The 13,094-nt window shown below is 43.0% G+C and overlaps 1 protein-coding gene across 3 annotated transcripts in view; it reads left to right on the top strand.

Moving 5' to 3' along the window:
- Window positions 1-13,094, top strand: part of FASN (fatty acid synthase) — a 64,547-nt gene that overhangs the window by 4,351 nt on the left and 47,102 nt on the right. For all 3 annotated transcript variants that reach the window (XM_084837878.1, XM_084837877.1, XM_084837879.1), the window contains exons 2-3: window positions 9,945-10,085; window positions 11,098-11,250. In XM_084837878.1, coding sequence (XP_084694004.1) covers window positions 9,959-10,085; window positions 11,098-11,250 — 280 coding nt within the window. In that variant the 5' untranslated portion in view covers window positions 9,945-9,958. The remainder of the gene's footprint in view (window positions 1-9,944; window positions 10,086-11,097; window positions 11,251-13,094) is intronic.

Here is a 13,094-nt window from a genome sequence, read left to right as displayed (position 1 = left end):
TCTCCATTTAAATGCTTACCATGGGATGGTGGGGAATGCTCAGGTGCATCTTGTGTGAACCTGCTCTCAGAAACGACATAATTAATGTCTACTTTCTTTGCCCCATTATTGCTCTGTTGTACTCACTTCCTGTGTTTACTTAAGCATAGGTACATATAAAATATACAATACCTAGGTCAGGAAATGTTATGAATGGACTGCCCCTCCTCTGCTTTCTGGCTTTCTCCACTATCCTATCTATGGCCTACTTCAGACCAGGGCTGGCCTAAGACATTTTGCTGCCTGAGGCAGAACAGTAAATTGTCCCCCCACCCACCAGCCAGGTGCATAGTACCCCTAAACATGCACAGTCTTGGCTTTAAAGCAGGGGTGGGCAACTTGTGGCCCTCAGCTGTTTTGGCCTATGACTCCCATCATCCCTCGCTATTGGCTTGCTAGCTAAGGCTGAGTTGTAGGCAAAAATATCTGGAGGGCTGCAAGTTGCCCACTCTGCTTTATTTCAGATCAGTTGTACCCACTTTTCTTTCCCTTTCTTTGATCATTTCTCTTCTTTCAAAATCTGCCCCTTTCTGTCTTTGTCATTCTCTTTTGTTCCCCCCCACTTCTGTCTTATTCTCTTTCTCTCTCAGGCTGTAATCCTATGCACATGGAATATAGCAGGGTGTTTTCTGAGTGAACTTGCCTAGAACTGCCACAGTGTAAATCTTTTCCCCTCCACCCACACCACCCAAGTGAACACACCACATAACCCATCACCCCCCTCACACACACACACACACACACTTCTCCTGTCCATCCCTGCCCCCTTGACTGGCTCCTTGCCTCAGGTGGTGGCGGCTTAGCTCAGAGGGTGTCTGGACAAGTGGCAGCTGGGTTCCCCACACACCACTGCTCCTGCCATGCCACCTCTGCTCTTCTCCTCCAGGCAGGCAGTAACCAGTCCAGTAGAAGTGGTGGGCAGTTGTGTTGTATGTTCTATAGCAGCCATGATACGGGGCAGCTCATGATATGACTGCTGTGCCAGCATACCCATCGGTCAGTCATTTGGCTGGCCAGCAGGCAGCCAAGCAGGCTGCTCTCCCTCTCCCCTTTTTTTACCAGCACTTGGGCAAGATGCCATGGAAGAAGGGGAGGAAAGTTAGCTGAGGGGTTGCCATGACCAGTGGAGTACCTGAGTTTGCCAGCCCCCAGAGAGTAGCCATAGTTTGCCATACACTATTTGAGGAAGCAGTGATGGGGAGCAGAAGTGGAAGCGCTCTTGTGTGCAGTGGGTAGCTATGAGACACTCACCAGCAGATAAAACTAGGTCAAGAAGGCATCTTGGACAAAGCACCTTTGCTGATCTGCTGCTTGAGGCCCTTAGAATTGGCCTTGCTTCAAACTCACATTTTCATACCTGGCCGTTTCTTCACCCTGATTCTTAATGTCATTATTGCTCTATTCTGTTATAATTAGGCTGCAATCACAACAGGGCAATGACTGTCTTTGTTCTATAACACATTCTGAATGTGTCTAGTCTGATATTAATAATGTGAAACAACTCTGTAAGAATCAGATTATTGATAGAATAAGATGCCAGGGAAAGCCAAGAAGGTTTCATCTTGAAAGGCAGCCTGTCTTGCTTAGATACAAATGATTAAGGATGGTTTGGTCTAATAAAATCTTTTCCAAAGAAGAGTCATTATTGTATCTGAATCTGGAGATGGGTAAGTTTTTATGAGTGTCAAGAGGGGCACTGTTGCACATGGTGTATATTGAAAGTGGCATGAAACTAACATGTGGAGCACGTGCCCCTGAGCATCATATGTGGTTTGGTTCTGAAGCACTGCAGGCATCTGCAAATCTTGGTTTCCAGAGCTGACAGTAAAATGAAAGTACAATGTCTGTTTCATACCACTTTCAGCAGTCTGAAAAAGTTATTGTCTGTTGTCAGACTGTGTTTCAGGTTCATTAGTCTGCTTCCCAGTCTACCCTCACCCTCTGTTTCATTGTATCCTTGGGGCTGATGGAAATTTTCCCTCTTTGTCCTTGTAATCTCTCTTCTCTTTGGCTGTCACTGTCTCAATTCAAAAAGCCTAGTCAGCCTCAAGTTCCTGCTGATCAGAGCAATATTTCTCAACTTTCTTTTGATATATATTATCCAAGGACCAAACACATATAAATGTCATCTAACCAAACCAATTACTTTATACAGGGTAAGGTCTTTCTAGGTAAATTAAAGGAGTATGTTACCTAGATGATATAAAATGGTATCTACCTCGATACATCTTTATATCTACCTAATTAGAGGATACCTGTCCTTGCCCACAGGTGGACTGGATAAATTTAAAGTTTCTTCTTCTATAAGTCACATTTTAATTTTTGTTATTTCACGACGCTTATATAGCTCCATAGATCTTACATGGCTCCAAGTGAATAAACAAATTTGTTTATGATAACATTATATCATTCAGATCAGGTTTTTAAAAAACAAACAAAATCAGTGACCGAGAGGTCTGACATTTAATATCATGTATGGCACTGCACTGAGTGGTGCTCCCTTACTTTCAAATCTTAGCTGATGATTCAGCGAATCTTAGGTTTAGGTCATTAAATATTTGATTCACGGGAAAAGAGAGCAAGTGCAGTATTAGCAGGCATGTCTGCACAGGATACACTTACTTAGTGCACCCTGACCTCCACAAACTGCATGCCTGCTCATAAGTTAAGATCAGCCTTCCCAAACCTGGCATCTTCCAGATGTGTTGGACTATAACTTCCATCATTGCCAGCTATCATGGCCAATGATGGAAGTTGTCATCCAACAGAACTGGACGGCACCAGTTTGAGTAAGGCTGGTTAAGATAATATGAACTCCCCTGCTGGGGCAGACCAAAGTCTTTCTAGTTCACTGTCTACAACAGCAGCCAGCCAGATGTTTGTGGAATCTCACATGCAGGGCATGAAAGTAATGGTCATAAACTTTCAGTATCTATGCTGCCTCTGAACATGGAGGGTAATTTTAATTTTGTTTCTGAAATCCAAGTGAAGAAGTCACTCCTTCTGTCATAGCACAGATGTATTGTGACACCTTCGAGATTAAAGTCTTTTATTATGGCATAAGTTTTCATGGACTAGAGTCCATTTCATCAGATGCATGACATGTTATCCTCATTTGGCAGGTACATAACATTGCATTTATCTGATGATATGGTCTGTAGTACATGAAAGCTTATGTGTGAAATTTTTCTGCCTGGAACTGGAAGGGGGGGTGATCCCACTTTTCCCCTGTAGCCCCCCTCCTCACTGTGTGCCCTGAGAATCTGCTCCAGAGGGTTGGGAACCTCCGGAGTAGATTTGTGGGGGCTGTTGGGGAGGAGAGAGAACTAAAGTCCTACCATACAAGCAGATCTCTGCTCATGCGATGTTGGATTCCACCCTATGCCATGATAAATGTGTTAGTGTTTAAGGTGCCCCAAGACCCTTTCTGTTCTTGCTACAACTGACATAACATGGCTCTACCCCTCTGGAAATCATACGTACATATCTACTGTGTAAACACCGTAGGTTTCTTAAACAGGGATCTGAAACTTTGTTAAACAGAAACATGCACGTGGGGAAGATGAGGAGAAATCATAGTATGAATGAGAAAAGAAGTTCAGATGTAATTAAATAAATAAATATTGATTAGATTGATTGATTGATTGATTATAGATAAATAAGTTCAGATGTAATTGTAGACCAGCCTTTGTTCACAGGAATATCTGTGAGTCATTTATATGGATGGGACATGCATCCCAGGAGCTACTCCAAGAGCCATCCCGTTCATGTAAATATGCCATGTCAGAAGTAAATAAAGATATCCTGAGGGTAAGAGTATCTTACAGAAGTATCCAAGCGGATGACACCTGTGACTGAAAAATCTGATCATTTAAGGGCATTTGATCATTGAAGGTATACAGCTGGGAGAGTGCAGTGGCGAGGATGTTAACTGGGGCCTTTTTCCAATAGCAAGCTACACCCCTGTTAAAAGTGCTGCACTGGCTGCCAATAAGCTACCGGGCCAAGTTCAAGGTGTTGTTAACATATAAAGCCCTAAGCAGTTTGAGACCAGGTTACCTCAGTGATCGCCTCACCCCTTACGTCCTTGCCCATTCTCTGCGATCATCAGAGGCAGCAGTCCTGAGGGTGCCACAGGCTCCTGAGTTTCGCCTCAGGATTTAGTGTTGCAACACCCACTCTCTGGAACGTTTTCCCAGCTGTCATTAGACAGGCCCCCACAGTTCTGACATTTAGATGTCTTCTTAAGGCCTGTCTCTTCACACAGGCATTCCCTGAAGTGTGACCCAGCCAGCTATGGTGTGCAGCACAAGGTAGACCGTGTAGTTTTACTGCCGATTAGTTTTGCACTGTGTTGTTTTAGTATTATATTTACTGTTGCGTTGATGCCATTGTATTTTATGTTCACTGCTTTGATACTTCGGTGGAAAGCAGTATATAAATCTGAGAAATAAATAGCTGTGATGCCACTCAACAATAAGGGGCTCAGACAAACACCTTAATGCATTCAAAGCATGCGTGAGGGCGCAGTGGGGCTACACGGGCGAGCCATGTGCATTTGGCAAGCATGGGAGGAGGCCCTCGGTGTACCAGCATACTCATGTAGGGCGCTTCCCCATGAGGGGGAGATCCTGGGCCAGTGAGAATCCTCCTTTGCGTGGAGGAGCTGAACTCATGCTGCATATGTTGGAATGTGCATTTGGACCCCTTCTCATGCTTGCCAAAAGCACAGTGGTGGGGTAGGAGAAGGCAGGGTCAGAAAGGGTGTCCCATTTGCCCCTCTCAACACATGATCGGTGTCCGTTTGAACACTTCTAATAAGCCAGCATAGAAGTAAGCAGTTTTGCCAGTAGCTTCATTAGATGCCATTGTATGAAGCTGAAGACCTTTCTGTATACAACATGACAAGGGAGGGCTGTTTCCTGATAAAGTAATGACATAATTTAATTTTTACTGATGACTATCAAACAAAGTGTGCAGTCCTGCTCCATTAAAACCAATGGGGTGTTTTTATATTGACTTCAACAGGAAGCAGGCTAAACAGTGTATGATTGGGCTTATGGTCTTCAATGGTCCCTTTTCAAGACCTTCCATTTGCCCATAAGTGTCCCAATCTCAAATAAAGTCCTTATAAAAGCACAAACCATTCCTATCTCTAATCATGCTTGCCCTTTCAGGGGAGGATCATGTTTCTGAGAAGGCTTTTTTCTCTTAAAGTACACGTTGATCCACTCTCTTCACATCTGCCAATCGGGTTATAAATTTCCTAACTGTCAGATATCTGTCTATTAACTTCTGATATTATAATATGCATTCCATAAGTATGCACCTACTGAAAATCTAATAGAAGAGGGATCCTAAGAAAACATGCTAGGAATATAATGAAAAGAAAATCACTAAGTACTTGCTCATTAGGAAAGTCTTGATAATCAATGGAAAAAGGAATTAGTAGAATAAGTTATCTTCTCCCACAAGGGGGAAAAATACATACTATATCATTTTTATTCCCAGCAATTTATTGCTTATTGAAGTCCTGGGCTTCTCTCAGCTCTTTATGATCAATTTTTATCTTTATTTTTAAAAACCCCGTTTGAATGGCACTACCCACCTATAGGACTTACAGCTAGGGACCCTGGAAATGTTTTGCGGGGGGGGGGGTGTCAAAGTAGCCCAATATTTAGTAGCCAAATATTAAATTAAAAATAATTATAAAAAGGGATCTCAACTGTACTAAAAACTGCAGCTGATAAATATTCTAGAACAGTAGAAGAACTAGCAGCTCACTGTTCAGGTCTCAGCCTCTTCACTAACCCAGTTTGCACCATCAAATCGACCTACGGTACTTAAATAATTCCGTGGTTTGCAGGTGCCCATTTCAGAAAACAATCTCCCCTTGTAGCTTGTTGTGTCATGCAAATCTGTCGAGGGTAGGTTGTTGGCATGGTTAACAAACTACCCACAACCCATGGGCTGTTTTAGGGTTGTGGATGGTTTGTTAACAATGCCAACAACCCACCCTTGCCAGATTCGCATGACAGTGGAAGCCATGAAAGGGGGTTGGTTTCTGGAATGGGTGCCCATAAACCATTTAAGCCACTGTGGGTCAATTTGATCATGTGAACCAGCTCACTGTCTCTCCCTCTCTAAGGGAGAGTTTGCATGCTACAATAAGCCAGCATTCCTCCAGAACGGTGGCTCATTGTTTTAGAGCAATGTGCTTGTGAGTGCTGCTTGCTTGTGGCAAGAGAAGCTAAACAACCCATGGACTGCTGGCTTGTCTCTCTCCCACCTGACAAGCCTGAGAAATTACCCAACAACAAAACTTGGGTGATTTTTCATGCCAAACAAACCACATACCAAAGTTCCATGGTTTGTTTAGCCACTCCCGCTTGCAGTGGGAGCAATCAGGCAGCATGCACCAGCACAGAGCTCATACACAATAAGCCAGAGTTCTAGAGGAACTCTGGCTTATTGCATTGGGCAAACTGGGTCTTTACCTTAGGAATGCAGCCATATTTTAGTGATCAAACCATCTTGCAGTCCCAAATGTATTCCTATGAAATTAAAGCATAGGAGAGGCAATTTAAGAGAACCAATTTTCTTATCAATGTAGTATTCTAATTGCCTGGACTCAGCTAAACTGTATTTTCTTCCAGTTCTTCCAATGTGAGCAGAGAAACTGAATTGCTACTATTATCTGAATAGACCAAAACATTGGATTTTGGGGTGTTAGGGGTATTACCAGTATTGTAATGTTAGCTCTTACATTTTACTAGTTAGATGCTGATACCATGCTCTGGAAATGTTAGTATATTTTTGAGATGCGTTTTTATTTGAATGTTTTGAGATGTTAATATGAATCAAACCGTTGTTCATTTATTTATTTCATTTCTATACTGCCCAATAGCCTAAGCTCTCTGGGCGGTTCACAAAAATTAAAAACACAAAGTGCAGCATAAAACAATATAAAATATGAAAGCTTAAAACCACAATATAACAGTACAACCAGAATAAAACCTAGCAGCAATGCAGAGATTTAAAATACAGATTTAAAACACCAGAGCTAAAAGACTAGGAAACTAAAATGCTAAAATACTGAGAGAATAAAAAGGTCTTCATCTGGTGCCGGAAGGAGTACAACATAGGTGCCAGGTGAATCTCTCTAGGGAGCTAATTCCACAGCTGGGGTGCCACAGCAGAAAAGGCCCTCTTCCTTATTGTTATGATATAATTGTATTGTTAAACTAATTGTTGTATTGCATTTCTTGCGCTGATTGTGTCTTATTAGCAACTTAAGAGTTTTCTTTGGAAAAGAAAAGCAAGGTAGAAATGTAAAATGAAATGAAAACCAATAGAAACTGTTTCCTCTATCTATTGAACTACTGGCTGAAAAGAAAGCAGAAACGAACTGGTCCTTTTCCTTCAGAGCCTCCGTTGTCTTAGAGAGCAATCCTAAAGTTGGCCGAAGACTGGCTGGGAGGCTGTTGGATGGGGTGGAGGCACTGCTTCAGCAGTTGGACAGCACTTCTGTACTGGAGACACCCCCCATCCCCACCCCATTCACCTGCAGAGAGCTCCACTGGCATGTTCCTGCCAGCAGTACGGCCCAACAGAAGGTTTTCCATGGGCATGTTGGGGGCTGCCTAGAATCCATATGAACCAAAGCCCCCTCATTCCCCTGGATCAGGCCTGAGAACTATGCTAACCTGGAGCTGCTATAGTCATTGTCCCTCCCATTGATCTCAGTGGCAGGCAAAATGTCGGGGGTGGGGGGAACGACAGTGGACAACAAGAGGGTAAAGACCACTTCTCACCTCCAGCCCTGGCTGCAGCCAGCCAGCCGAGCTTAGGAAGTGGCAGTTCCTCTGTCATGGAATCCCTCCCACTACCACCACTTTAGGGTTGCTCTGTTATATACCAATATGCTTTGTCTCATAACAAAGTGCTGGAAGGTCCGTGTGCCATGATCCCACACAGTGCAGATATCACTGAACAGCGCTGAGTGCGCTGATAATGTTTGGCGGTGGAGCGCAGGGGGAGGATGCTGGAGCACAGCTGAAATGTCTCTGGATTGGGGTCTGCGAGCAATGGTTCACAGAAAAACCTCATGCAGGAAAGAAGAACTGAAAGTGCAATCATATACATGTCTACTCAAATGGGACTTACTCCCACGTAAGTGTATGTAGGACTGTGGTCTTAGTGGAATTCCCTTGAGATTCAGGTCAGGGTTTGTGCTGTTCGGTACCTACCTTTATGACCTTGATGAAGAAATGGTGCATGCATTTATCAGATTCATTGATAATACATAATTGTTTAGGGAGTGTTTAAGGTTGATAATAAAATAATTTCAAAGAGAGCAAATCCACATAGGAAAGAGAGAGACAAACAAGAGCAACAGTATAGACTGGAGGATAACTGTCTTGGGTGTCGAACTGCCAAGAATGAATTAGAAATTTGATCATGGGCTGCATCTACTGTGTGGAAAACCAGATTCTGCATCATTCAGATTTTCCACTATCAATAAGTCATGCAAAGTAGGTGTATTTCCCTGTCCTTATTGTGCACAATTAAATATTTTATTTATGTTTGTATTTATTTTAAAATTATGTCTTACAAAAATTGCACAAGACAAAGAAAACACAATGGGGCTGTTCACATGACACAACAACCCAATGCGGGTTATTTAATCCATGTTGAAGCCGCAGTGTGTGCGGGGTGCATGTTGACACCATTTTGAATATGTAATCCCTTCTTGGGGGTTGTCGTGTCATGTGAACCCAGTGATCATGGATTATGTGAGGGTTACACACCCCTCGCATAACCCATGGTCTGTTGTTTAACCCTCGCATAACCCACACTCGCCAGGTTCACATGACATGTCAACTCCTGAGTGCGGGTTGGATATGCAACCTGGTGTCTGCAGGCGCCATGACTCATTGTGGGTTAAAAAAACCCACAACAAGGTGCAGCGTGTTGTCCAAATCCGGTCAATGGTTGGAGTGTCCCTTTTCTGGGAATGGAAGGACTCCACAGTCCAACTGAGGCTCCTACTGGAGAGAAATGGGAAGGTGACTTTCACCAATCCCCCCTGCATCCCCCTCCAAATTGTTCCAGAGGGTCCCCCAACTCTGGAGTAGCTTTTCAGAGGGCAGAGGGGGAAGGAGGAATTGGCAAAAAAAATGTCTTTCCTCTTCTCCCTTCCCCTAGCGGAAGCCTCTCCTGGTTCATGGAGCCCTTCTATTTGTGGAAGGGATGCTCTGGATCCCACCTAGTACAAATAGTTCAGATTGCTAAAATGAATTTCATACAATAAAATCAGGAGTAGGGTAAAACAATTCACCTTGAAAAGAGGGAAACACAGCTTTAAAACACACTGTAAAAGTTCAGCAAGGTAACAAAAAACAATACAAAGAATTTGGTTTTTATTATTTGGGGGCATGGATCAAGGCAGAGTGAAGATGGAGAAAGGGAAGGTTATGGATATTGGGCTGGGTGGTGGTGTAACTAGGGCAGGAGGCAGGAAGCTGTGAAGAAGACTGAAGCTGTGTATGCACTGATTCGCCTCCTTTGCAACCATTACTGCTCTATTTCTTTCCTACCTCATTTTCAGCAGCTCTGATTCCTGGTTTCTTTCATTTTGTGAGTCCCTGGCTTTTGGCACTAGAATCTGGGATTCCCAAACCCATTTGTGCTTATAAAACAGTACTTATGTGGTGTTGTCCTACAGGTGTATCTTTAAAAGAATCTGAACCGCTAAACACAAGTATGAGAAATTCATTCTCCAACCTATCCTTGGTAATGCCATATTTCTTGTTTAGCATGAGAAATGCTAACATGAGTATTATGATGTTTTGCTTCATTCACTCTTGCTGCCTAGATCTGACTTTTTTCCACTTTCTGTCCAGAGACAAGTCGAGACATGGAGGACGTGGTGATTGCAGGCATAGCAGGCAAGCTGCCAGAATCAGAAAACCTGCAGGAGTTTTGGGAAAACTTGATCAATGGAGTGGACATGGTGACAGAAGATGACCGGAGATGGAAACCAGGTAGGCTGAGTGCTTCAGAAAACCTTTAAGGGGCATCAAGTTATGCAGCCTGCCAGACACAGGAACCATACACAAAGCAATTCTTGTTAAGGTTCTCTCATCTTCACAGATGGATGACCTTGCATATATATAGAAGGGACCCCATGAGGACTTCCATTCAATCCTCCTGCCTCAGTGACTGGATCCACTTAAATTAATCCAATCAAATACTTGCTTGACTTTCTTTAGGAGACCTTCAATGATAAAGATTCCACAGTACCCTTGGACAAATTGAATCTTGTTTTATTTATGGCAAAGAAGGAGAACAACTAATTGCTATCCTCCATAAGGCAACCCTTCATGTATATGCTTCTAGGGATTCTTTCCAGTTTCTCTACGGCCTGGTTTACAAGCCTCAAGTGACATTTATGGACAGAGATATCCTGCCAATGTCCAGCATAGGTTTTAACTCCTTTGGGGATCAATAAATGGTATTGGTTGGATCCAAACATAGTCATACTTGGACCCAATTAAATTAATGGGAAATTAACAGTTTATCATGATTTCAGTGGATCTACTCTAAGTATGATTACATCTGGATCCAACCCTATGACATGTATGCTTCTGTTATTAGCAGAAATCAAACAGTGTATCCAAGCTTGGAGAGTAAGCCCTGTGGTTCTGCCTTTACCAAAAAAAAAAAAGAGAAAGATCTTGTAGATTTGGTCTGGCAACACCTAATTAAACACTGGTGCTCTACCAATAATTATTTTTCTTTTTCAACTCTAAACATGGTGTGAACAACTCTGTAACAAAGTGTCTGTTCTTGTACAACTTCTTGCCAGCCTATTCACTTGGGCTTCTAGGCTGTAGAAATAACATTAGACATGCGGAGTACATACAATTGACATGTGATTCCTAATTTTACCCTACCGTTCAGTAATTATATAGGACATGGAAGATGTGATTAAATTTCTTTCTTTCTTTCTTTCTTTCTTTCTTTCTTTCTTTCTTTCTTTCTTTCTAATTTCAGGAGTTTATGGACTGCCAAAGAGAAATGGGAAACTCAAGGACATCAGCAAATTCGATGCTTCTTTCTTTGGAGTTCATCCAAAGCAAGCTAACACAATGGACCCTCAATTCCGCATGCTGTTGGAAGTCTCTTGTGAAGCCATTTTGGATGGCGGTGAGCAAAGAGTCTAGAATGCTGCATCCAAAGCTCTAATTGTGTGCAAATTGAGTGTATAAATCATGTGGTTTACACACAGTAATGGATTGAATCCAGACTTCTTCATACTTAGAATAGACCCAAGGAAATCAACAGGACTTCTTCATTATGACTAAATTGTCTCACTGATTTTAATGAGGCTACTCTAAATATGAAGACATCTGGATCCAACCCAACATTCTGAGTTTTGGGGGGGGGGGTTGGATTGGAAAGGAGGTACTGGAACAGAATGTAATATGTGTGTGGGAGACATGGGCAGGTACAGGGCATTGAAATGAAAAGATCTTGTCCACTGACCAGATGGTTTCCCAATCTAGCACAAACTACCTGAACATACTATTTCTTTTTCACTGTGACATGAGGGTTGGCCGTTTTTCAAACGAAAATATGAAAGTTATCATAACTCTGATTTTACCTAAAATACCAAATTCAGTTACTTGTGGGAAGATCATAGCCATGGAGTTAAATAGACTTCTTGGACCTAAGTGACTATGGGCACAATCCTATGCATGTTTAGACAGAAAAAACTCTTCCCAGCATTCCCCAGCCAGCCATGCTGCAATCCTATACCCACTTACCTGCAAGTAAGCCCCATTGAACTAACTGGGACTTACTTCTGAGAAGACATGTATAGGATTGGTCTGTACATGACAGTTGTGCTAGAACTGAGACCTTGTGAGACTTTTGAAATAAGTGTTACACCTTTGCAAAGGTCTCGTTAAATGCAGCGAAAAGGAGATTATACAAAAAGGAAGGGAGAGGAAGATTATACAGAAATAATTACCGATAGTAATTCTTCCAAACAAATATCTGTCTGCTGAAATAAGAGCTAGGAAACGTGCCAGTCAACAGCTGACATATCCTTCTCTGAGAGAGCCACAAGGAACATCTGGAGACCATAGGATCTCTTGAAGGAACGTTTTCCGGTCGTTTTGCTATGGCCTCTGTATTAAGCTTTCCTGTTCAGTGATGTAAAACAGAGATGCTTGAGTTTCAGATCTGTGCAAAGTTTTGATAATTTGTTTTTAAAACTTATACTTTCTGTCTGGGGGCATCTGCCAAATTGATGCATTGGTGGAACTATATTCTTATTCCGTGATCCTCTTAGAACACCATCCTAATGCCCATATCTGCTGGCTGGAGGGTGTTAGCATGGGATGGGTGAGCCCCTTGGCTGGCAAGGAAGAGCTCTGCCAGGCAGGGGATGGGCAGAGGGCACCCCAGCAGCCCCCAGTATGTCTACGGAAAGCTCTGTGGATGTAGACCAGGGATGTTGAACCTCAGGCCCACTTGCTGAGCCAAATCTGGCCCACTTGGGGTCCCAGTCCAGCCCTCCCCACATGGCCATGCCTCTGTTCTCTCGACCACTGGTCATATGGCTGTTTGCCAGCTTTTGTGTGTTTTTATCTATTCTAAGGTTTTGAAATGACTCTGTTAAGGCTCTGTGACTGCAATAAGAGCTTTAAGCTAAAATAGGCTGATATTTTCGGTCATTTGGCACCACCATGTTTTGCCTTTGCCCCCACCCCCACTGGAATGTGGCCCCCGAGAGCTTCTCTGAAACTGAATCCACCTTTTAGGGTAGAAGAAGTTTGACACCCCCGGAGTAGATCTGCCAGTGGCAGTGTTTCCACTTGTGGTAGGCCCCGAAATTGGCTGAAAGGCCCTTTCATTCCCCCAAGTGGCCCCAGAATTGGGCCCCTCACCTACATTCCCCTGGAGCTGGTGTAGGTATTTTCCCTCCCATTATCAACCAATGTTGATAAACCAATGTTTATTTCCCCTCTTGTCCATGCCCTGAT

This window comes from Heloderma suspectum, chromosome 2 (assembly GCF_057233095.1).
Source record: "Heloderma suspectum isolate Gila_16-S chromosome 2, 16-S_ref, whole genome shotgun sequence".
Taxonomy (NCBI): domain Eukaryota; kingdom Metazoa; phylum Chordata; class Lepidosauria; order Squamata; family Helodermatidae; genus Heloderma; species Heloderma suspectum.
The sequence above is the reverse complement of the archived record's forward strand: the minus strand, read 5'-3'. Positions and strand labels throughout refer to the sequence as shown.